The following is a 23,508-nucleotide window of genomic DNA, read 5'->3' on the forward strand; positions in this document are numbered from 1 at the left end:
ATTAGATATTTAATATTACAAATCAGAGACGTGATTATATAACTCCTTTAATGGCATTGTAAGGAGATGATGGATGTTGAAGGATATAATGAAGCAGAGGGAATTCTTGAGACTGATGGGGAAGTGTGCTAAAAGGAGTGTTGGCAGGTATTTTTGAGAGAGATGAAAGGGGCTAAATTGGATAAATTCAGGCACAGGGTTCGTGATGCGCGATTACTGTGCACCCAATTGAAGAAATGCAGGCCGCGCACAAACTTTGTGCAGGCTGCCCATTTCCACAATTGTGGCATGCAGCTGTGTAGCAGTGAAATGCAAAAGCAGTGAAAACAACCTCACTATAAGACATAATTCCCACTTTAAATAGGCTGGGGGGGAGACTGGCCAGAAATTGCACTGACAAAGTGGGCTAGCTGTCCACTTCCAAACACATTTGGGTGCGTAGCCTATCAATCATACAAAACAAAGCCTGCCATTAAAATTGCTCAGGCTTCACACTGACAATGTCATATGAAATTTGGCACTCGCCCCGTCCCTCGCTTGTCCGAATCCTGCCCTGAGCTAAAATCAGGGCCAATGAATTCAAATTGTTTATATTCAAACTAACTGTCATTACACAGTCTGCCATCTAATTTGCTTTTATTATTTTTCTAGGAAACAAATGAATTGATTGTTTCATCAGACCTTGCACAAGGTAACTTACTAAGTTGAATTTACAAAAGCAGCAAAAAATGTGCACAAATTTCCTCCAATTAAATATTGGGAAGACTGAAGCCATTGTCTTCAGCCCCCCACCACAAACCCTGCTCACTTGCCACCGACTCCATCCCTCTCTCTGACAACTGTCTGAGGTTGAACCAAACTGTTCGCAACCATGATGTCATATTTATCCTGAGATGAGCTATCAACCACATATCAGTGCTATCACTAAGACTGCCTATTTACACTTCTGTAACATTGCCCAACTCTGACTCAGCCTCAGCTCTTCTGCTGTTGAAACCCTCATCCATACTTTTGTAACCTCTAGACTTGACTATTCCAATGCACTCCTAGTTGGCCTCCCACATTCTACCCTCCGTAAACTTGAGGTGATCCAAAACTCTGCTGCCTGTGTCCTAACTCCCACCAAATCCCATTCACCCATTACTGCTGCACTTGCTGACCTAGACTTGCTCCCAGTTAAGCAATGCCTTGATTTTAAAATTCCTGTTTTCAAATCCCTCCGTGGCCTGGCCCCTCCCTATCTTTGTAATCTCCTGCAGTCCTTTAAGCCTGCCTGGAGTGCTGGTCCCCAAGTCTGCCGCCAGGAGACTGCCTCCAGACAGCTACACTGTTCTCCAACGTCTCCGAGAACTTAAAGGACTTGGACAATGAAGAACTTGGACAGTAGACCTTAATAAGCCTTTAACAAAGTCAATTAGCTACTAATTTGGTAGATTGCCACTTCTGGCAAAATGGTCCGGGGGCAGGATGGAGCCTGGGAATCGGCATGCCGGCCAGTGGTGTGAATTTACGTGCCTGCTCACCTCCATCAGGGCCTAAAAATTCAGCCCTAGGAATTTTACCAGTGATCTGGGGATCATATTACATGATTCCACCCAGTTACAACAGAGTTGCAGATTTATAGTGATGTAATTGGAAATTGATTTATTTAAATAGTCAAGATTTTTATTTCATGTTTTGAGCAGTATCTTCTGTCATTCCATCTATAGTTTCATTAAAAAGACATCAATGGCATTGTAGGTAACCTATAAAGTTCCAAATTTCCCGTAGTTGGAAGCCATTTAGAGTTTGCTTGTTGCATATCAATGGCAACAACAAAGATTGCAAAGTTTAACCGTAATTAAATTTTGCAACTTGGAAAATAAGTACCCCACTTGGTGACAGTTATGTGGATACATGTTATACTCCAGACAATTTCAGTCTATGTATGCATACTGCTTCTCCCAACAGACAGGGAAGATGAACAGTAATTGAATTTGCATTTTTTACGTTACATCGAGTCTACGGCACAGAAAGCCAGCGTTTATGCTGCACATGAGCCTCCTCCCATCCCTTTGCATCGAACCCTATCAGCGTATCTTTCTATTCCTTTCTCCCTCATATACTTTTCTAGCTTCCCCTTAAATGCATCTATGCTGTTCGCCTCAAATACTCTCTGTGGTAGTGCATTCCACATTCTTGCCACTCTTGGGTTTCTCCTGAATTTTCTGTTATATTTATTAGTGACTAACTTATATTTATGGCCTTTAGTTTTGGACTCCCCTAAGAGTGGAATCATTTTCTCTATGTCTACCTTATCAAACCCTTTCATAACCTTCAACACCTCTATCAGGCCACTCCTTGTCCTTTTCTTGGCTAGAGAAAAGAGCCTTACCCATTCCTGATAAGTATATCCTCTTAGTTCTGATATCGACCTTGTGAATCTTTTTTGCACCTTCAGGGCTGAATTTTACCGGCCCCTCAATGCCACAGGTCACGACGCAGGGTCCAGTAAAATGCAGCGGGGAGAGGCCCGCTTTGACCTGCGACGTCCAGAAGGGCCCGCTGCATATTACCAGCGGCAGGGGGACCTCGGTGTGGCGGGCCCTTCATCTTAATATTCAAATTGACAATAAAGAGATGTAAAAGAACTTACCTGCAGGCGGTGGCCACCCCACAATGATTTTACGGCCGCTGTTTGTACTCTGTGCGCCTTCGGAACTTCGTATGGAGTTCCGGGCGTGAACCTGGTGGGGAGGGGGGAGGAATAGAATTTCCAGGGTGAGAGGGGTGGAGGAGCGGGGTAAACAATCTTTACTGGCTAATGGGATAGTGAGAAGGGGTTGAGAGTCAAAGGGAACAAATTTTGGGGGGAAAGTTTGGAATACTATTAAAGGTTTATTATAGGGGAAGAGTGCGATTGATGTATAATTTACCAATGGCGGGTTGGGGGAAGTGATTTATATTTGAAATGACATTTTATAGTTATATCCTGGAGATCGGGCCCTTTAAATTTTAAAATGCAACTGGCGGGCTTAAAGCCCTTTAAAATTGACACCTGCGTGGTGGCACTGGATGCCATTGCCGGGGACGCGGCGGCCGGCCCCTTACGTCATCCGGGGCAGCCGCTCAGCCACTTATATTTAAATGAACCCCCGCGTTAATATCGCGGGGCTCAGGGACGGCGCATCCGTGTGGGATGCGCGCCGCTTTTAGAATGCGCCACCGCGAACTGCGGCGCACTCGTAAAAATCAGCCCTCAGTTAATATTCTGGAGACCAGCACTGTGCACAGTACTCCGGGTGTGGTCTGACCAAAATTCTTTGTAACTTTAACATAATTTCTCTGCTTTTTCAATTCTATCCCTCTAGGAATGAATCCCAGGATGTGGTTTCCTTTTTTAATGGCCTTTTTAAATTACGTATGTCGCTACTTTTAGTGATTTGTGTATTTGTACTCTCAGATCCCTTTGCTCCTCTACCCCATTTAGACTTATTATCCGAGCGGTATGTGACCTCCTTATCAAAAAGTACCACCTCCCATACCCCTATATTGAATGCCATTTGCCAATTACATACCCATTCTACAAGTTTATCAAAATGTTCATGTGATTTATTTGAATTTCCAGATTTATTTGATCTTGAACAACAGGCTTGCAATAAGATCAAAGCTGGTGAGGTAAGAATAATGGAAGCGATGCTGAAAAAAACGGAATTCTTAAAATTATTTGTACATTAATGTACTGTTTTGATTTTCACTGCAGTTGTGACAGATCAGAAATTAACATTCAAGCAAAAACATCTTAGGCTAAATTTTCCAATATCCTTGTCGCTGGTTTCTTAATAGTGTTATGATCAGGTGAGGAGGACTCCTGTCTGTTCCCTCTCCTTGTTTGACCACAACAGGTTTATTTCTTTTTTAAAGTGGATATACTGGCCAATTCAGTGAGTGTTTAACTGCTTATGAGCCGTGGCCATAAAAAGAGCCAATTGAACAGGTTTTCTCGAGTTTAACAAAGAAAGATCCAAGTAAAAATAATAAAATTTGCTCCAACTTTCACACAGACACAGATAGGTTACAGAGTGGAGAAGGATAGATTGGTTGAATTCGAGTCCAGAGAAATAAAAGGAGTATACAATCTGTGGAGGTTAGTGACAAAGCGGGCTTCAGGCTGAATTCTTTGGTTGTGCGACTTTCCTTTGGTGGTCCTGAGGCTTCCTGTTTGAAGGTGTGGATGCTGATTCGGTGGTTCTCCGGGCGACAGCAATGTGACTGATCTTCTTCCGGAAGCGTCGCTGTCTGTTCTTTCCGAAAAGTTCTTTATCCACTTTGGGCGGCACAGTGGCGCAGTGGTTAGCACCGCAGCCTCTCAGCTCCAACGACCCGGGTTCAATTTTGGGTACTGCCTGTGTGGAGTTTGCAAGTTCTCCCTGTGTCTGCGTGGGTTTCCTCCGGGTGCTCCGGTTTCCTCCCACATGCCAAAAGACTTGCAGGTTGATAGGTAAATTGGCCATTATAAATTGCCCCTAGTATAGGTAGGTGGTAGGGAAATATAGGGACAGGTGGGGATGTGGTAGGAATATGGAATTAGTGTAGGATTAGTATAAATGGGTGGTTGATGGTCTGCACAGACTCGGTGGGCCGAAGGGCCTGTTTCAATGCTGTATAACTAAACTAAAACTAAACACGTGCTCCCCTGTCAGTCTTAAGTCATTAAGCCCAGTGAGCATCAATCATGAACAGACTAACAATCAAACACAGATTAATTAAACCACTGAACACTACAGTCTGCAGCAGGAAATATGCCTCAGTGCTCATGGTCAGCAGACAGAGTTCGAAGCTTGCAAGGTTTGAGTGGTTCATCTCCACCAGTTTAATATTCAGGTTTCCAGCTGGCGGATTAAAAAATCATCATTCGACCTAGCACGTTTACATGACAAGACTTGGATAGGAGTATTGCTCCATGAATCGCTACACTATGTCTCCCTCCCTCCCTGCTCTCCCTCCAGCCATTTCTTGGCAGGGAACCCTGACAACATAAGATAAACCATTACCCCCAAACTGGGGCACTCCACCAGTATCTCAAGGCCAAAACTATAAAACAAGCATACCAGGAAGTTGCCAACAAAACCTTCAATGGCTCTACTACTAAACTGTGAGCACAACTGTTATTCACGACTGTTAATTATTAAAAAGCTATTACAACCATATAACAGAATATTATAAATTATATTTTTAGAATGATTGTTCTTAGACAGCTTCCTGAAAATGCGAATGCTCCCCAAATTCACACTTGATGACCCACTTGTGCCATGTATTATCATATTACCTCTTCTGTGTCCTCATTCCCTTACTAATTATTTTTCATTTTTCCTAACTGAATTGGCATTGCTGTATATTGATGAAGTTATCTAGTTACACTGTTTAACCTACCTGCTGCTTTATCAGCTGTATCCTTGGAGATTTCTCTTTAAAGTGTTCTCTTCGTACCAACAAATTATCAACAGCAGTAAAGAAACCAATGAGCACTATTGCTTTATTATTTTATCACTTTATTAATTTATTTGCTGTCCCAATTTTTCCAGTGTGCCAGTGACTATGGAGCTAGAAACTCATCCAGGATCAAAGGGGCATCTCTATGGCTGGTGGAATTCTTGCCCAGATAGAGATACACCCAGTTACAAATTCTAAGCTTTTAATTCTTTCATCTTTTTTTGAAGAGTTAATTAATGTTCACAAACTTGAAAACAAATTGGTAATTCTGCATGTTTTCCAGCATTATCTGGTTAAGTCTTGCTTTTTGTTCTAAGCATTCACTACAGAAGAAAGGATATTTTCTGACAAGCCAAGAGTACACTAGAGTCTGAGTATTGATTCATGCTGTGGGAATTCCTATGAAGACTGGCAGTAACAACAACTTAAGCTAAGGGTGGGGACAACTATGGCACTGGTACCTGGGATCCTGGGAATTAAGAGCGAGGCAAGCAGTATCCATGTCTGGCCCATGTTTTGATATAGTATGGTTGGCTGAAGTGTTCTGCGTTGTGAAGAGGATGAGTCAGTAATGGGAATGTAGTGCAACTATCCCAACATTATTAGACTCATGGGCTAAATCCATTGGATCCAGGGAGGACAAGGAGGTAAATGAATCTGGCTGATTAGATGGATTTGTGACATTCATAAAAAATAAATAACAAAAGGATTTTTTAAGTACATAACATATTTGGAACATTGAAACAGATGATTTTACATAGAATTCCATAGCACAGAAACATCGTACAGCACAGAAACAGACCATTTGACTCAACCAGTCCATGCTGGTGTTCATACTCCCCTCGAGTCTCCTTCCATCCTTCCTCATCTAACCCATCAATGTAATCCTCTAGAATATCTCCTTCATGTGCTTATCTAGCTTCCCCTTAAATGCATCTATGTTTTTTGCCTCAACTACTTCCTGTGTTAATGAGTTCCACATTCTGACCACTCTGCTGCTTATAAACCTATGAATTAGCATTTACCCTAAGGTAATAAAACAGTGAAGTCTCTCTGTCACCCATATTCAGCTAATTCTTTGTGCTGCGCTACGCTGCACGTACACACTTTGTTCCTACTCATTATATGCTAACCATCCCATCATGCTCTTGTGCTTAAGCCAAGCCATTTATCCTGTCATGGTACACTATCCTACACCTCATGCAGTGTGCATGGAATTGAACACATGCTCTATGGTTGAATGCATTGCTTCGATGGATTTGAAATGAGGTAGAGGGACAAATGTTAACAATTAGTGGCAAGAGAAAACAGTAGCAGATGACTGGCAGCTCTAAGCAGTACCAGGTTGTCATGCAGAGTGTGAGAGGTAGAGAGTTCAGTGCCAAGAGAAAAGGAGGGGAAGATAGCCAAACACTCTGCATGGCATATCCTCTGGCCTCACCATCTGCTTCTTACCTTCTTTCTGTCTACAACATCTATGGCGACCTCCTCCATTGGCGTGATTCCTTGGTAGATGGTAGCTCTGCTCTAGTTCAAGTCATCTGCACCAAATTGTCCTGCAAGAAAAGTAGATGTGTTATTCCTTCAAGTGAGAGCTGGACCTGTTTCTGGCTGGGTGGAGATCACCTCATACAGATATTGCATAGAGTTATCGAGGCCAGGGTGATCTCCTGGACTAATTTTTATCATCTAAAGGAGATGGAGAGGAATTTCCCAGATTTTTATTTCCCCAAATTGGCCTGGGTTTGTAATCTGTTTTTCATCTCTCTCAGGCTGTGGGTAAGGAACATATATATTGTGATGAACAAGATATCACAAAGATTGTGGGATGGACCAGTGGGTCATTCCTGTCAGTCATTGTCCATATGTGTTAAAGTGTGGCCTGTTGAAGATTTAAGTGACAGCTTAGCATAGTTTACATGGTGATTGAAAGATGCACCGGACTTGTAAAAGCGAGTGCAGTGATTGTGATGGTAATAGCAGGTTCAGAATGTGAAAGTGGATGCAGAAGGAGGTGCAAGGAACTGTGCTGCTTTGATTGGAGGAGAGGGGTGGGAAGCGGGGGAGGGAGGGCTTGTTATTGCTTGGGCTACAGGAGAGTGGTGCAGGACTGAGATGAGAATAAAGGAGCTCTGAATGGGTGGCTTACCTTAACAGTTCTGGTCAAATCATTACAGTTGCAGCAAGACCTGTACAACGTTAAAGCTTGGGCTGATAAGCGGCAAGTAACATTCTTGCCACAGAAGTGTCTGGCAATGACCATCTCCAACAAGAGAGAATCTAACTATCTCCACTTGACGTTTGACAGCATTACCATTGCTGAATCCCCCACCATCAACATCCATTGACCAGAAACTTAACTTGACCAGCCATATAAATGCAAATGAAGACCTGTGCCCGACAGAACCACATCTGACCCCTCGCCTGACCCGGCCCAAGTCCTTCCAATTGCTCCCGCACCCGACCCAACCCGACCATCAGTTAACCTACCTTCCATTTTTCACTTTGTTGCTGATCTGCACAAGCTTAAAATAACTGTAACAAAACCACCTTTCAAGTCCAAAAGGTACATTAACAGTGGAGCCACTTACCGGAGGTGGTGGTGGAGCGTGTCCGACCCGGCCCAAGCCCGAATGCTGGACCTGTAAGTGCGACCCGACCCAACCCGAACCCGACACATGTCGACTGGTCCTGTCGGGTTTGGGTCGGGTAGCCGGCCTTTAATATAAATGCTGTGTCTACGAACACAGGTCAGAGGCTGCGAATTCTGCAGCAAGTAACTCACTTCATGACTCCCCAAAGCCTGTACATCATCTACAAGGCACAAGTCAGCAGTTTGATGGAATACTCTCCACTTGCCTGGATGAGTGCAGCTCCAACAACACTCAAGAAAGTTGACAGCATCCAGGACAAAACAGCCTGCCTGATCAGCACCCCATTCCACCACCTTAAACATTCACTCCCTCCACCATTGGTGCACAGTGGCAGCAGTGTGTACTATCTACAAGATGCCCTGCAGCAACTCACAAAACCTGCCCTGACAACACCTTCCAAATCCCCAACCTTTACCACCCAGAAGGACGAGGGCAGCAAATGCATGGGACCGCCACCACCTGCAACTTCCCCTCCATATGAACATAGGAGCAGGAGTAGGCCATTCAGCCCATCGAGCCTGCCCCGCCATTCAATACGATCATGGCTGATCATCCACTTCAATGCCTTTTTCCCACACTATCCTCATATCTCCTTATGTCATTGGTATTTAGAAATCTGTCAATTTCTGCTTTAAACTCGATGACTGAGCTTCCACAGCCCTCTGAGGTAGAGAATTCCAAAGATTCACAACCCTCTGAGTAAAGAAATTTCTCCTCATCTCTGTCCTAAGTGGCTTCCCCCTGATTTTGACATTGTATCCTCTGGTTCTAGACTCCCCAACATCTTAGCTGCATCTACCCTGTTTATCCCTTTAAGTATTTTTTAGGTTTCAATGAGGTCACCTCTCATTCTTCGAAACTCTAGAGAATACAGGACCAGTTTCCCCAATCTCTCCTCATAGGACAGTCCCTTGAAGCCACTTTGCATCTTCCTCACAACACACATTCCCATCTAGTTTTGTGTCATCCACGAACTTGGAAATACTACATTTGGTCCCCACATCCATCATTGATATATTGTGAACAGCTGGGGCCCAGCACTGATCCCTGCGGTACCCCGCTAGTCACAGCCTACCAACAGGAGAATGACCCTTTTATTCCTACTCTCTGCTTTCTGCCCGATAACCAATCCTTAATCCATGCCAGTATATTACCTCCTATCCCATGTGCTTTAATTTTGCTAACTAACCTGTGGGGGACTTTATCAAAAGCCTTGTGAAAATCCAAGCATACCACGTTCACCGACTCCCCTTCATCAATTCTGTTAGTAACATCCTCAAAAAACTCCAACAGGTTCATCAAACATGCCACACACCAACCTGACTTGGAACTATATTGCTGTTCCTTCACTGTTGCTATGTTAAAATCCTGGAACTCCCTCCCTAACAACACTGTGGGTGTATCTATCCTAGATGGACTGCATCAGATCAAGAAGGCAGTTCACCACCACCTCTCGAGGGTAATTGGCGATGGGGAACAAAATGCTGGCCTTGGCAATGATTACCACATCCCATGAATGAATAAAAAAATGCAAAAAATCCATTCACATCTGTGAAGAGAAAACATAGGTCAACATATTGGGTATGGATCCTTCTGCATTCTGAGGAAGGATCTACAGCCAAAATATTAACCTGTCTTTTCTCTTTACGGATCCTGGTTGCCCTGCTGTGCTTTTTTTATTTGTTCGTTGCATGTGAGGATCGCTGGCGAGGCCAGCATTTATTGCCCATCCCTAATTGCCCTTGAGTGGGTGGTGTGAGTTGCCTTCTTGAACCGCTGCAGTCCATGTGTTGTTAGGGAGGAAGTTCCAGGATTTTGATCCAGCAACAGTGAAGGAATTTTGAGGGAAAGTATTTTGAATAAACTGTGTTTTTATTTCAGATTTACAGTAGACAGTTTTGTTTCTTTTTCATTTTATTTATATGAGTTTGGATTTCTTGCTGTGCTGATAAGTGGCAAGTAACATTCGCACCACACAAGTGCCAGGCAATGACCATCTCCAACAAGAGAGAATCTAACCATCTCCCCTTGACATTCAATGGCATTACCATCGCTGAAACCCCCACTATCAACATCCAAGGGGCTACCATTGACCAGAAACTGAACTGGAGTAGCCATATAAATACCGTGGCTACAAGAGCAGGTCAGAGGCTAGGAATCCTGAGGCAAGTAACTCACCTCCTGACTCCCCAAAGCCTGTCCACCATCTATAAGGCACAAGTCAGGAGTGTGATGGAATATTCTCCACTTGCCTGGATGGGTGCAGCTCCAACAACACGCAAGAAGCTCAACACCAGGACAAAGCAGCCCGCTTGATTGGCACCCCATCTACAAACATTCACTCCCTCCACCACCGACGCACAGTGGCAGCAGTGTGTACCATCTACAAGATGCACTGCAGCAATGCACCAAGGCTCCTCAGACAGCACCTTCCAAACCTGTGACCTCTACCAACTAGAAGGACAAGGGCAGCAAATGCATGGGACCACCACCACCTGCAATTTCCCCTCCAAGTTACACACCATCCTGACTTGGAACTATATCGCAGTTCCTTCAGTGTCGCTGGGTCAAAATCCTGGAACTCCCTTCCTAACAGCACTGTGGGTGTACCTACCCCACATGGACTGCAGCGGTTCAAGAAGGCAGCTCACCACCACCTTCTCAAGGGCAATTGGGGATGGGCAATAAATGCTGGCCTAGCCAGCGAGGCCCACATCCCATGAATGAATAAAAAAAAATTGACAGCCAGGACCATGTGCCAAGAACTGAAAACTAGTGATTGGTTAAAAAATGTCACCTTGATAGATTTCACTCACTAAAATAAATGAAGCTCCATATATTTAACAGTGAATTAATGGCTTCCTATAAAGTAATATATGAAAACGGCGAATTGCAAATTATTACCAGATGTGATGCATCCAGGGATACTGAGGGAAGTGAGAGTGGAAATTGCAGAGGCACTGGCTATAATTTTTCAGTTTCCCTGGTGCCTGGTGGTGCCAGAGGACTGGAGAATTGCAAATAATATATCCTTGTTCAAAAAAGGGTGTAAAGATAAGCCCAGCAACTACAGGCCAATCAGTTTAACTTCGGTGGTGGGAAAACCTCTAGAAAAAAATAATTCAGGACAAAATTGATAGTCACATGGACAAATATGAGTTAATTAAGGAAAGCCAGCATGGATTTCTTAAGGGAAAATCATGTTTAACTAATTTGCTCTTGTTTTTTGAGGAGGTAACAGAGAGGGTTGATGGGGGCAATGCTGTTGATCTGGTGTACATGGACTTTCAAAGGGCGTTTGATACAGTGCCACACAACAGACTTGTGAGCAAACTTATAGCTCATGGAATAAAAGGGACGGTAGCAACATGGATATGAAATAGTTTGAGTGACAGGAAAGAAAGAGTGGTTCAGTGATTTTTTTCAGGCTGGAGGAGGGTTTGTAGTGGAGTTCCCCAGGGATCAGTGTTGGGACCCTTGCTTTTCCTGATATATATTAATGACCTAGACCTTGGTGTACAGGACACAATTTCAATGTTTGCAGATGATAGGAAATTTGGAAGCATTGTGAACTGTGAGGAGGATCGTGTAGAACTTCAAAAGGACATAGACAAATTGGTGGAATGGGCAGACAGGTGGCAGATGAAGTTCAATGCAGAGAAATGTGAAGTGATTCATTTTGGAAGGAAGAACATGGAGAGACAATATAGAATAAAGGGTACAATTCTAAAGGGGGTGCAGGAGCAGAGGGACCTGGGTGTATATGTGCATAAGTCATTAAAGGTGGCAGGACAGGTTGAGAGAGCGGTTAATAAAGCATACAGTGTCCTGGACTTTATTAATTGGGGCATAGAGTACAAGAGCAAGGAAGTTATGTTGAACTTGTGTAAGACACTAGGTCGGCCTCAGCTGAAGTATTGCGTCCAATTCTGGGTGCCACACTTTAGAAATACATGTGGGCATTGGAGAGAGTACAGAAAAGATTCACGAGAATGGTTCCAGGGATGAGGAATTTCAGTTTTGAAGATAGATTGGGGAAGTTAGGACTGTTTTCCTTGGAGAAGAGAAGGCTGAGCGGTGATTTGATAGAGATATTCAAAATCATGAGGGGTCTGGACAGCAACAAAAACTGTTCCCACTCATGAAAGGATTCAGAAAAAGAGGGCACAGATTTAAAGTATTTGGTAACAGAAGCAAAAGTGACATGAGGAAAAACGTTTTCATGCAGAGAGTGGTTAAGGTCTGGAATGTGCTGTCTGAAAGTGTGTTGGAGGCAGGTTCAATTGAAGCATTCAAAAGGGAATTAGACTGTTATATGAAAAGGAAGACTGTACAGGGTTACGGGGAGAAGGCAGGGGAATGGAACTGAGGGAATTGCTCTTTCAGAGAGCCAGTGTGGACACGATGGGCCGAATGGCCTCCTCCTGCACTGTAACAATTCTGAGTGATTCTGCCTTTGCAGCTGCCTTTTATTTGGGCATGGATTTGAGTTGCTGTCTGTGCAGGTTTGACAGCCAGGATAGCTACCAAGGAATGAAAACTAGGCACTAGTTTAAAAATGTGACCTACTGTGATGTATTTAATAGAAATAAGTTACGCCAATATGAGTAGTTACTCCTGAATCCATACCATGAAACAGTCTTGTGTTTGTTTAGTAGCAGAAACATTAGTGGCATGGTAAAAACATCTCAATAATTACATGCATATTTTAACGCTGCATAGACATGGCTCACCTCTTGTGTGTCTTTGGAACAAAATTATTATGAGATGGAGCATAAACATGGCAACTCCAGCTGTCACCTAGAAATAGCTGTAACATGGTTGCTCTCAATGCAAAGTTAATATTGGTAAATTGACAGCGTCCTATAAAATAATACATGAAAACTGCACATTGCAAATCACTGCCTTTGCCGCTGGCTTTTAGTGCCTTAAATCATCGCTGGTCTTTTGTTTACTGAAACTTTTTTGTTTTAGGTCACAGAGGAGGAAATTGGTCCGTTTTCGTCTATCAAGTTGCCAATCATCTTTGTAGCTACAATCCCCGGCGAAGCATACGCATCGCTTGAGATAATATTTTCTGATCCAAAATCCAAAAATGTAAGTCTCATATCTAGTTAGTTGATTGCATATATATTTTGGAATAATAATCAAAACATAAATTTGGAACGATTTAAATGTCTACTTGGCTCAGTTGGCACAATGTTTGCCTCTGACTCAGAAAATAATGCATTCAAGTTCCCCTACGAACTTGAACACATCTCAGCCCATACTTCTGTGTCATTTGGGAACTGGTGTGTGCTGTCAGGTGAGCAATCCTTCAGATGAGATATTAAACTGCGGAACCTTAGACCTGTTCAGGCGGATGTTTAAAGATCCTTTTTCAGTGGCTATTCTTGTATCCATACACAATATGCCTTATTTGAGCCATAGCTACTGAAGAAGCAATTATTATGGTGTAGTTTTGACAGAAGATTTCTTCCACCACAGCTTGTAGCCATGCTCAGAAAGTGCTCTGGTTTTTCAGGGTCATGCACCATCTGAATGTAATCGGCTCGTACTGATTGATTAGAAGGTCCATTACTTTGCTTTCCTAGTTTATGATGTTATCTGAATCCTTCAGTTGTGTTGGGGGTCTTATAATTATTTTCCACCAATCCATTGTTCTAATATAAAGCAAAATACTGGAGATGCTGGAAATCTGAAATAAAAACAGAAAGCGCTGGAAATATTCAGCAGAGTTAATGTTTCAGGTCTGTGACCTTTCATCAGAACTGATGACCTGAAACGTTAACTCTGTTTCTCTCTCCACAGATGCTGCCTGACCTGCTGAGTATTTCCAGCACTTTCTGTTTTAATCCATTGTGCTATGCATATTCACATTTGTTTCAATGGAGTGTCATCAAGTATTTATTTTTAAATATTTTTTCCCTGGAGGTATTTTACTGTGCTCCATCTGAAAACATCATTGGTCAGCCTTTGACCTCATGATATAGCCCTTCTGAAACATACCTCCATCAATTTTTTGTTTGCTTTCGCATAGCTAGTAACCTCCTGTGGATCTATGATAAGAATCTAATAACAGTATAAACACTTAAAATATTAAAGTTGATTTATCTGTACACCAATAAGTTCAATATACTTAAGTTGTCACGGTTCAAACTGTCAGAAGTGTTAAAAAAGACAAAGAAACTGAATTGTGTCTTGCAAGTGGTCAGTGGTTTGTGAAGCAGCGCCTGGAGTGGCTATAAAGGCCAATTCTAGAGTGACAGACTCTTCCACAGGTGCTGCAGATAAAATTGGTTGTCGGGCTGTTACACAGTTGGCTCTCTCCTTGCGCTTCTGTCTTTTTTCCTGCCAACTGCTAAGTCTCTTCGACTTGCCACTCTTTAGCCCCGCCTTTATGGCTGTCCGCCAGCTCTGGCGATCACTAGCAACTGACTCCCATGACTTGTGGTCAATGTCTCAGGGCTTCATGTCGCATTTGAAGACGTCTTTAAAGCGAAGACATGGACGGCCGGTGGGACTGATACCAGTGACGAGCTCGCTGTGCAATATGTCTTTGGGGATCCTGCCATCTTCCATGCGGCTCACATGGCCAAGCCACCTCAAGCGCCGCTGACTCAGTAGTGTGTATAAGCTGGGGATGTTGGCCGCCTCAAGGACTTCTGTGTTGGAGATACGGTCCTGCCACCTGATACCAAGAATTCTGCGGAGGCAGCGAAGATGGAATGAGTTGAGACGTTGCTGTTGGCTGACATACGTTGTCCAGGCCTCTTTGCCGTAGGGCAAGGTACTGAGGACACAGGCTTCAAACACTCGGACTTTCGTTTTCCGTGTCAGTGCGCCATTTTCCCACACCCTCTTGGCCAGTCTGGACATAGCAGTGAAAGCCTTTCCCATGCGCTTGTTGAGAGACAGGTTCCTGGTGATAGTTGAGCCTAGGTAGGTGAACTCTTGAACCACTTCCAGAGCGTGGTCGCCGATATTGGTGGATGGAGCGTTTCTGACGTCCTGTCCCATGATGTTCGTTTTCTTGAGGCTGATGGTTAGGCCAAGTTCATTGCAGGCAGCCACAAACCTGTCAATGAGACTCTGCAGACACTCTTCAGTGTGAGATGTTAATGCAGCATCGTCAGCAAAGAGGAGTTCCCTGATGAGGACCTTCCGTACTTTGGTCTTCGCTCTTAGATGGGCAAGGTTGAACAACCTGCCACCTGATCATGTGTGGAGGAAAATTCCTTCTTCTGAAGACTTGAACGCATGTGAGAGCAGCAGTGAGAAGAAGATCCCAAACAGTGTGGGTACGAGAACACAGCTGTGTTTCACGCCACTCAGGATAGGAAAGGGCTCTGATGAGGCACCACTATGCTGAATTGTGCCTTTCATATTATCATGGAATGAGGTGATGATACTTAGTAGCTTTGGTGGACATCCGATCTTTGCTAGTAGTCTGAAGAGACCACGTCTGATGACGAGGTCAAAGGCTTTGGTGAGATCAATGAAAGCAACGTAGAGGGGCATCTGTTGTTTGCGGCATTTCTCCTGCAGCTGGCAAAGGGAGAACAGCATGTCAATGGTGGATCTCTGCTCAAAAGCCGCACTGTGCCTCAGTGTAAGGCATTTACTTGTATCAATGTGCTTATGTTAAAAAGTATAAAACAAGATTCAAATGTCTTTATTTCACATTATGGAGAAAGGCCAACAGCAGACTAAAATAAACATTAGAGATGCTGGAGAGTTGGATTTCTAAGTTGCTCTCTTTTCAGTGCTACTGAGAAGTTGATTAATGATACCATTGTTCAATTGTTTTATATAACTAATAACACGGATTTGATTGTCAAAATACATAGGCTCTTACTCCAGTTTTTCTGGCAAATTATGGGCATCCATTGCTCACATAACCAGTATTTGCATAACCATAGCTTTAATCGGAAGGGCACAGGAATCTTTTATAATGCTGCTATTTCTATCATTTATATCTCCTTTACAAAGCATTCAGCTTTGTGTGATTTCCCTCTAGCTGGTACAATGGTAGGCTGAAGAGTCTCTCTGTTGATGCTGTTTCTGCACCAGCTGTCAGTAGGCGTCCCAGAGTCACCAGACACCCCTTCATTTTCACAGAAAGGGGATATATAAGAAAACTGGCTCTAAAATGTATTTCAATATTTATGAAACAAAATTCTTTCTAATTTGAGACTGTACTATTCCACTACAATGCAATAACATTCTTGGAATTGTTGCAATTTTTAGATTAAACACAGCAGGTTATGCAGATTAGCCCTGATAATTTTTTTTTCCACTCCTAAAAATAGATACCCATTAAGGTTCGAGCACTGGCCATTGACGTACCAGTCTGGTTATCAAATCCTAATATAGACCTGAAAATCTGCATGTATGACCGGCTTTACCAAGATTCCATTTGTGCTCACTCTAGGTAAGTTGATAAGAAAAGAAATTACCCTTTATGGTAGAGTGGATGTGATGTAAAGAGACTGGAGGTGAAATACATGGTGATTCTGCAAAGGATGACAGCACAGAAGTATTCAGCTATAACAGACACATTTTCAGAGAATTTTTTTTTTCCAAAATATACTTTGTTCATAAAAATCTGTAAAAAATACATTACAAAACAGTTCCAAACAGCACCAATCAAAAAATACAAACTGTGCCAAAGAGGTCAGTTTCCTTCAATACAGGAGTGAGTTGCCTCACCACCCTTCCATTTCATTTTTCCTGCCATATACATTTTACATTTTCAGAGAAATATGCCTTGTAAAGGTCATTGTAAGCTCTTGGCTTTCCCAAGAACATACAAACTGAATCCTATTTCTGTCTTTTTCTTCCCATGATGCTGATGCTTCCCTTAGCAATACGCTTACTTGCTCCAATTCTTTAAAAAACAACATTTTGAACAAAGAAATAACAATCTGATTTTGTTTTTCCAAGATCTTAGGCATAGTATTTTATTCATTTTGCTTTGCTGACAAAAGCCCATAGTAGAATTATGAAGGACTATGTAAACCTAACCTTATGGGTGCTGCATTGACAGTACTTAGTCTTGAGTATTGCTGAAAATTCTTTTGGGCCTCCTTATCTCGAGAGACAATGGATATGCGCCTGGAGGTGGTCAGTGGTTTGTGAAGCAGCGCCTGGAGTGGCTATAAAGGCCAATTCTGGAGTGACAGGCTCTTCCACAGGTGCTGCAGAGAAATTTGTTTGTTGGGGCTGTTGCACAGTTGGCTCTCCCCTTGCGCCTCTGTCTTTTTTCCTGCCAACTACTAAGTCTCTTCGACTCGCCACAATTTAGCCCTGTCTTTATGGCTGCCCGCCAGCTCTGGCGAATGCTGGCAACTGACTCCCACGACTTGTGATCAATGTCACACGATTTCATGTCGCGTTTGCAGACGTCTTTATAACGGAGACATGGACGGCCGGTGGGTCTGATACCAGTGGCGAGCTCGCTGTACAATGTGTCTTTGGGGATCCTGCCATCTTCCATGCGGCTCACATGGCCAAGCCATCTCAAGCGCCGCTGACTCAGTAGTGTGTATAAGCTGGGGGTGTTGGCCGCTTCAAGGACTTCTGTGTTGGAGATATAGTCCTGCCACCTGATGCCAAGTATTCTCCGAAGGCAGCGAAGATGGAATGAATTGAGACGTCGCTCTTGGCTGGCATACGTTGTCCAGGCCTCGCTGCCGTAGAGCAAGGTACTGAGGACACAGGCCTGATACACTCGGACTTTTGTGTTCCGTGTCAGTGCGCCGTTTTCCCACACTCTCTTGGCCAGTCTGGACATAGCAGTGGAAGCCTTACCCATGCGCTTGTTGATTTCTGCATCTAGAGACAGGTTACTGGTGATAGTTGAGCCTAGGTAGGTGAACTCTTGAACCACTTCCAGAGCGTGGTCGCCAATATTGATGGATGGAGCATTTCTGACATCCTGCCCCATGATGTTCGTTTTCTTGAGGCTGATGGTTAGGCCAAATTCATTGCAGGCAGACGCAAACCTGTCGATGAGACTCTGCAGGCATTCTTCAGTGTGAGATGTTAAAGCAGCATCGTCAGCAAAGAGGAGTTCTCTGATGAGGACTTTCCGTACTTTGGACTTCGCTCTTAGACGGGCAAGGTTGAACAACCTGCCCCCTGATCTTGTGTGGAGGAAAATTCCTTCTTCAGAGGATTTGAACGCATGTGAAAGCAGCAGGGAGAAGAAAATCCCAAAAAGTGTGGGTGCGAGAACACAGCCCTGTTTCACACCACTCAGGATAGGAAAGGGCTCTGATGAGGAGCCACCATGTTGAATTGTGCCTTTCATATTGTCATGGAATGAGGTGATGATACTTAGTAGCTTTGGTGGACATCCGATCTTTTCTAGTAGTCTGAAGAGACCACGTCTGCTGACGAGGTCAAAGGCTTTGGTGAGATCAATGAAAGCAATGTAGAGGGGCATCTGTTGTTCACGGCATTTCTCCTGTATCTGACGAAGGGAGAACAGCATGTCAATAGTCGATCTCTCTGCACGAAAGCCACACTGTGCCTCAGGGTAGACGCGCTCGGCCAGCTTCTGGAGCCTGTTCAGAGCGACTCGAGCAAAGACTTTCCCCACTATGCTGAGCAGGGAGATTCCACGGTAGTTGTTGCAGTCACCGCGGTCACCTTTGTTTTTATAGAGGGTGATGATGTTGGCATCGCGCATGTCCTGGGGTACTGCTCCCTCGTCCCAGCACAGGCATAGCAGTTCATGTAGTGCTGAGAGTATAGCAGGCTTGGCACTCTTGATTATTTCAGGGGTAATGCTGTCCTTCCCAGGGGCTTTTCCGCTGGCTAGGGAATCAATGGCATCACTGAGTTCCGATTTGGTTGGCTGTATGTCCAGCTCATCCATGACTGGTAGAGGCTGGGCTGCATTGAGGGCAGTCTCAGTGACAACATTCTCCCTGGAGTACAGTTCTAGGTAGTGCTCAACCCAGCGGTCCATCTGTTTGCGTTGGTCAGTGATTATGTCCCCCGATTTAGATTTGAGGGGGGTGATCTTCTTGATGGTTGGCCCAAGAGCTCTCTTCATGCCATCATACATTCCTCTGATGTTTCCGGTGTCTGAGGCCAGCTGAATATGACTGCATAGGTGTTGCCAGTAGTCGTTTGCGCAACGCCTAGCTGTTCTTTGTGCAGTACTTCTGGCTGCTTTAAGTTCTGCGGATGTTAAATCGCTGGGGGCTTTCTTGTAGTTCAAAAGTGCAATGCGCTTAGCGGCTATGACAGGTTCCAGCTCTTCATTATGAGATTGAAACCAGTCTGCATTTCTCTTCGCACTTTTGCCGTAGGTGGTCAAAGCTGACTCATAGATGGCGTCTCTGATGTGGGCCCACTTGGTCTCAGCATCCCCTGTGGGAGTGTTTTGAAGGGCTGTTACAAGTGAATTTAGAAATTTTTGTAACAGCTGTGGGTGAGAAATTCTGCTCGTGTTGATGCGCGGGTGGCCCTTCTGCTTGGAATGATGCAACTTCTTTGGTCTGAGTCTAACCTTGCTGCACTAATTCTCATGCAGAGGAGCCTGCTTAAGCAAATAGCCCATTTTGGCGATGAGATTTAGTCATTCATGCGGTGTATGATGGAATGATTTTCACATTTGCCTCTGCTAAAACCAGGTCAATTTTATGCCAAAGCAGTATAGCAGTTGAGGGCTTGTATTACCTGCATTACAGAGATGGTCTACCAACAATCCCTGCCTGCCAGCCCATCCTTCTTCACACATGCTCCTGGACAACAACAGCAGCAACTTCTTGCACTTGTGTGTCCATTAGGGAAGGATATCTGCACCTTTGACACAGTGAAGTGCCCTAAGGTGCTTCACTGGGGCAGAATAAAGAAATGGATGCCAAGCCAAAGAAGGGGATATCAGGAAGGATGATGAAAAACTTGGACTAGGGGGTGAATTTTGAGGACGATCTTAAAGGAAGAGGGGGAGGGGTGAAGGGCTGTGGAGTTTAAGGAGGGAATTCATGAGTACAGGCCCTGGACTGCTGAAGACTTAGGCATGGGAAGGTGGAGGGAGGGTGGAATGCACAAGAGGTCAAAGTCAGAGGAAGAGAGAGTCTGGTTGGGTTGGGGTGTGGTGGCTTTAGAGCTGAGCCCTGAGATTAAATTGGACTGCCAGTTTGTCACACGTTGCCAGTAGAACCGTACATTGAGGTAAACTCCTAATCCTGTTCCAACCAAATTTGAGGCTAAGACAGTCAGTGGGCAGGATGTAGCAGCAAGTTTTTGAGAGCTTGTAAAACCCCTGAGCTGACAAAAAAAACATGTATTAGGTAGGAGGGAAAAGTTTGGGGGTAGGCAGAGTTCAGGGGGCTGGGTCACATGCTGTGTAGATTATTCAATTCATTTAAACAATTTAGACATCATTGGGAGATATAAGAGGGATATGAGCAGTTTAATTCTACTCGTTTTAAATGGGTTAGTCACTTATCAAGTGCCTGTTGAAGTTATCTTCATTGTATTTTCATTCAAATCCTTGAGATGGATCTATTTTCCAAAAACAAAATGGATGAAAAACTACAAGGTTCTATTGAAAGATCTGTTGCCTTGGAAAACCAATTGGCTATCAATGAATCCAGTCAGGAGTGGAGAATGTTAATTTTTTTTTCCAGATTTTATTCTTTATTTTTATGAAATGAAGATCTCTTTGACTTGAGGAGGCCAAGGACTTTTACAGCCTGAGTCATTTTATTTTGCAGAGGTTAATTTCCTAATACGGCACTTTTCAGCCCCATTGAGGTCTCCTCAATCGGATCCCCAACATTGAACCTAGGCTGTACATATCTCTTTCTATCTATATGCACTTACTTCGATTTAATCCCAGTATAATCTTTAAAGCTAGTGCCCTCTTAGTGTGCACAGCAATTAATTATATATCTGACTGTTGTGTTCTGAAGAGGATTCTGCAGATAAGGGGGAGGAGGGGTGGAGATTGGGTTGAGGAGAGAATGTCAGATACGTCTATTAGAAGATACTTGACGAACAAAGACATTTTGATCTCATTAAAATCAATGTTGCTCAACAAAAGGATTTAACATTCAGATCATTTGTAGGATCTTTTCATACTCGTACAAGTTTACAACATATACAGTTGACATGTTAAGTGCCACTTGTTTGGAAGGAGTCTCACTTTGCTTATAAAAGATTTCAGTATCTTGTCTCTACATGTCTTACCCTTTCAAAGCAAACAATACATTTCATTGGGACTATGACCTATCTTCTTTTGATCATGAGGTATTATTATTCGGAAAGGCATTCCCATTGAAACTGCGCTGAGGAGAATGGGTTTCGTGAATAAAGGTTATTTCAGCATTAAGTGGATATAAGCTTCAACACTTGTCAGCTGGCAAAAATGTAAAATTGCTGCAAGGTATTTTCAAGATGGCTCCTGGGCTGGAAGCTCCCTAGGAAGCTCCCTTGCTGTTCAACTCTATCCATGGCCATCTGCTCCCATCCCTAACGTTTTCTCCCCCAATCTGCCCTCTTAAACTGTTTAAATTCCCCTGGCTCTTTAAATCAGTTCATTTTAGCCCTATCTAAAAGTTAACAGTTAGTTTAGTGTATGTTACCTGGGCCCACTGCCCTCCCCCAGCCACACCTGCTCTTTGTTTTCTCAATGAAATTGATCCGGATGAAACTGACGAGCACAGCTGTCGATACTTCGATCTCCGATCCTGCTGTCTTCACAGTCCAGAGTGTCTGCAGCCACGGCATGCGGTAAGTCCATTGAGGTGAAGAAGGAGCTGCGGGACCCGAGAGAAGTCCTGTGAAAAGGTGCCCCGAACACCCAAAACATCCACGAACGGCCCCCCCGGCCGCAACTTCAAAGCGCCCGCGGGAGATGGCTCTGAGAGCATCTGCAGCGCACTGTCGGCAATGCTGCATGCCTTTATTTAAACCACTGCAAAAAAAAACCCTTAGCAAATGTAATCACCTCTAAGTCTGCCAAATGATGCTTCACCTCCCGAAGGACGTGGATGAGCTTTCCGGACGTCGATGGTGGGCACTGAGGAAATGGCTTATTACCTGCACCAGATTCCACCCCCCCTCCCCCCCCCTTTACCCCCCTTCCACCCCCCCCACCCCCGTCCCCTTCCCTGCTCCACCCTCTCAGCTCACCCCCTCACAACCCCGTCCCAGCCCGCCCCCCCCTCGCACCATCTTCACCCCGCACCCCCTTCCCCTGCACCCCCCCCCACCCCCTCCCCCTTGCATCCCCTCCTCCCACCGGCACCATCCTACACCTGTGTAGGGGCCCCAACAACCCCACTGCCTTGTGGGCGTCTCGGGAGAGACCAAGGCTAAGGGAGTAAACCCTAACAGAAAATCCGGAGCGGAACCCCGTAGGCGGTCATGTGTCACCTTTGGCATGTTTCCGGCAGTTCCTGCAGCCATACTGGTGCCAAACGTCGTGTCCTGCACTCCTTTGGACCCCACCAGAAAGGCCGAGAGGGGGGTTTTGACGACTGGGCAACTCTCAACCTCCATAAATTTGCCCAGGCATGCGCCATGGAGAGGTCACTCCATAGTTGCCTCACAGCGACTGAAACAACACGGAAGGCAGCAGTTACGGGTTATAAGTCCAGATAAATTGGCGTAGAAACTGGGCGCCACGGGTTGCCTTTGTCGGTGGGAGAGGTCATTGCACCTCACTGGTCAGCTACCGCCCGCCTCAAACCGGGCAGCCCCCGGTCAATAAGGTTCTGTCCCGCCACAGTCTGCCTGCTTCAATGGGTGCTTGGAGCTCAGGGTCATTGCCCGAAAGGTGGACTGATACACCGCACCAAACAACATGAAAAAAGGAAAGAAGGTACCAGCCCTTCGCTTTGCAAGCTGGAACGTCAGAACTATGTGTCCTGGCCTGTCGGAAGACCTTACACAAATCAACGATTCTCGGAAGACCGCCATCATTAACAACGAGCTCAGTAGACTCAATGTGGACATTGCAGCACTTCAGGAGACTCGCCTCCCCGCGAGTGGCTCTCTAGCAGAGCAAGACTACACCTTCTTCTGGCAGGGCAGGGATCCTGAAGAACCAAGACAGCATGGAGTGGGCTTCGCCATCAGAAACTCCTTGCTCAGCATGATAGAGCCTCCCTCAAATGGCTCGGAACGCATACTGTCCATCCGACTGCTCACCACCTCTGGTCCAGTACACCTACTCAGCATCTATGCTCCAACACTCTGCTCCGCACCTGAAGCTAAAGACCAGTTCTATGAACAACTCCATAACATCATTAGCAGCATCCCCAACACCGAACACCTATTCCTGCTGGGGGACTTTAATGCCAGGGTTGGGGCCGACCATGACTCATGGCCCTCCTGCCTTGGGCGCTATGGCGTT

General features: G+C 44.7%; 1 protein-coding gene across 6 annotated transcripts in view; it reads left to right on the plus strand.

Annotated features, from left to right (window-relative positions):
- cfap74 (cilia and flagella associated protein 74) overlaps positions 1 to 23,508 on the plus strand; it is a 248,984-nt gene that overhangs the window by 104,823 nt on the left and 120,653 nt on the right. For all 6 annotated transcript variants that reach the window (XR_010969608.1, XR_010969607.1, XR_010969606.1 and 3 more), the window contains exons 18-21: positions 652 to 691; positions 3,608 to 3,657; positions 13,101 to 13,223; positions 16,439 to 16,560. Coding sequence is in view for 1 of the 6 variants with exons in the window: in XM_068016858.1 (XP_067872959.1) it covers positions 652 to 691; positions 3,608 to 3,657; positions 13,101 to 13,223; positions 16,439 to 16,560 (335 nt within the window). In the remaining 5 variants the exon portion in view is untranslated. The remainder of the gene's footprint in view (positions 1 to 651; positions 692 to 3,607; positions 3,658 to 13,100; positions 13,224 to 16,438; positions 16,561 to 23,508) is intronic.

Source organism: Heterodontus francisci, chromosome 37 (assembly GCF_036365525.1).
Source record: "Heterodontus francisci isolate sHetFra1 chromosome 37, sHetFra1.hap1, whole genome shotgun sequence".
NCBI classification, from domain to species: Eukaryota; Metazoa; Chordata; class Chondrichthyes; order Heterodontiformes; family Heterodontidae; genus Heterodontus; species Heterodontus francisci.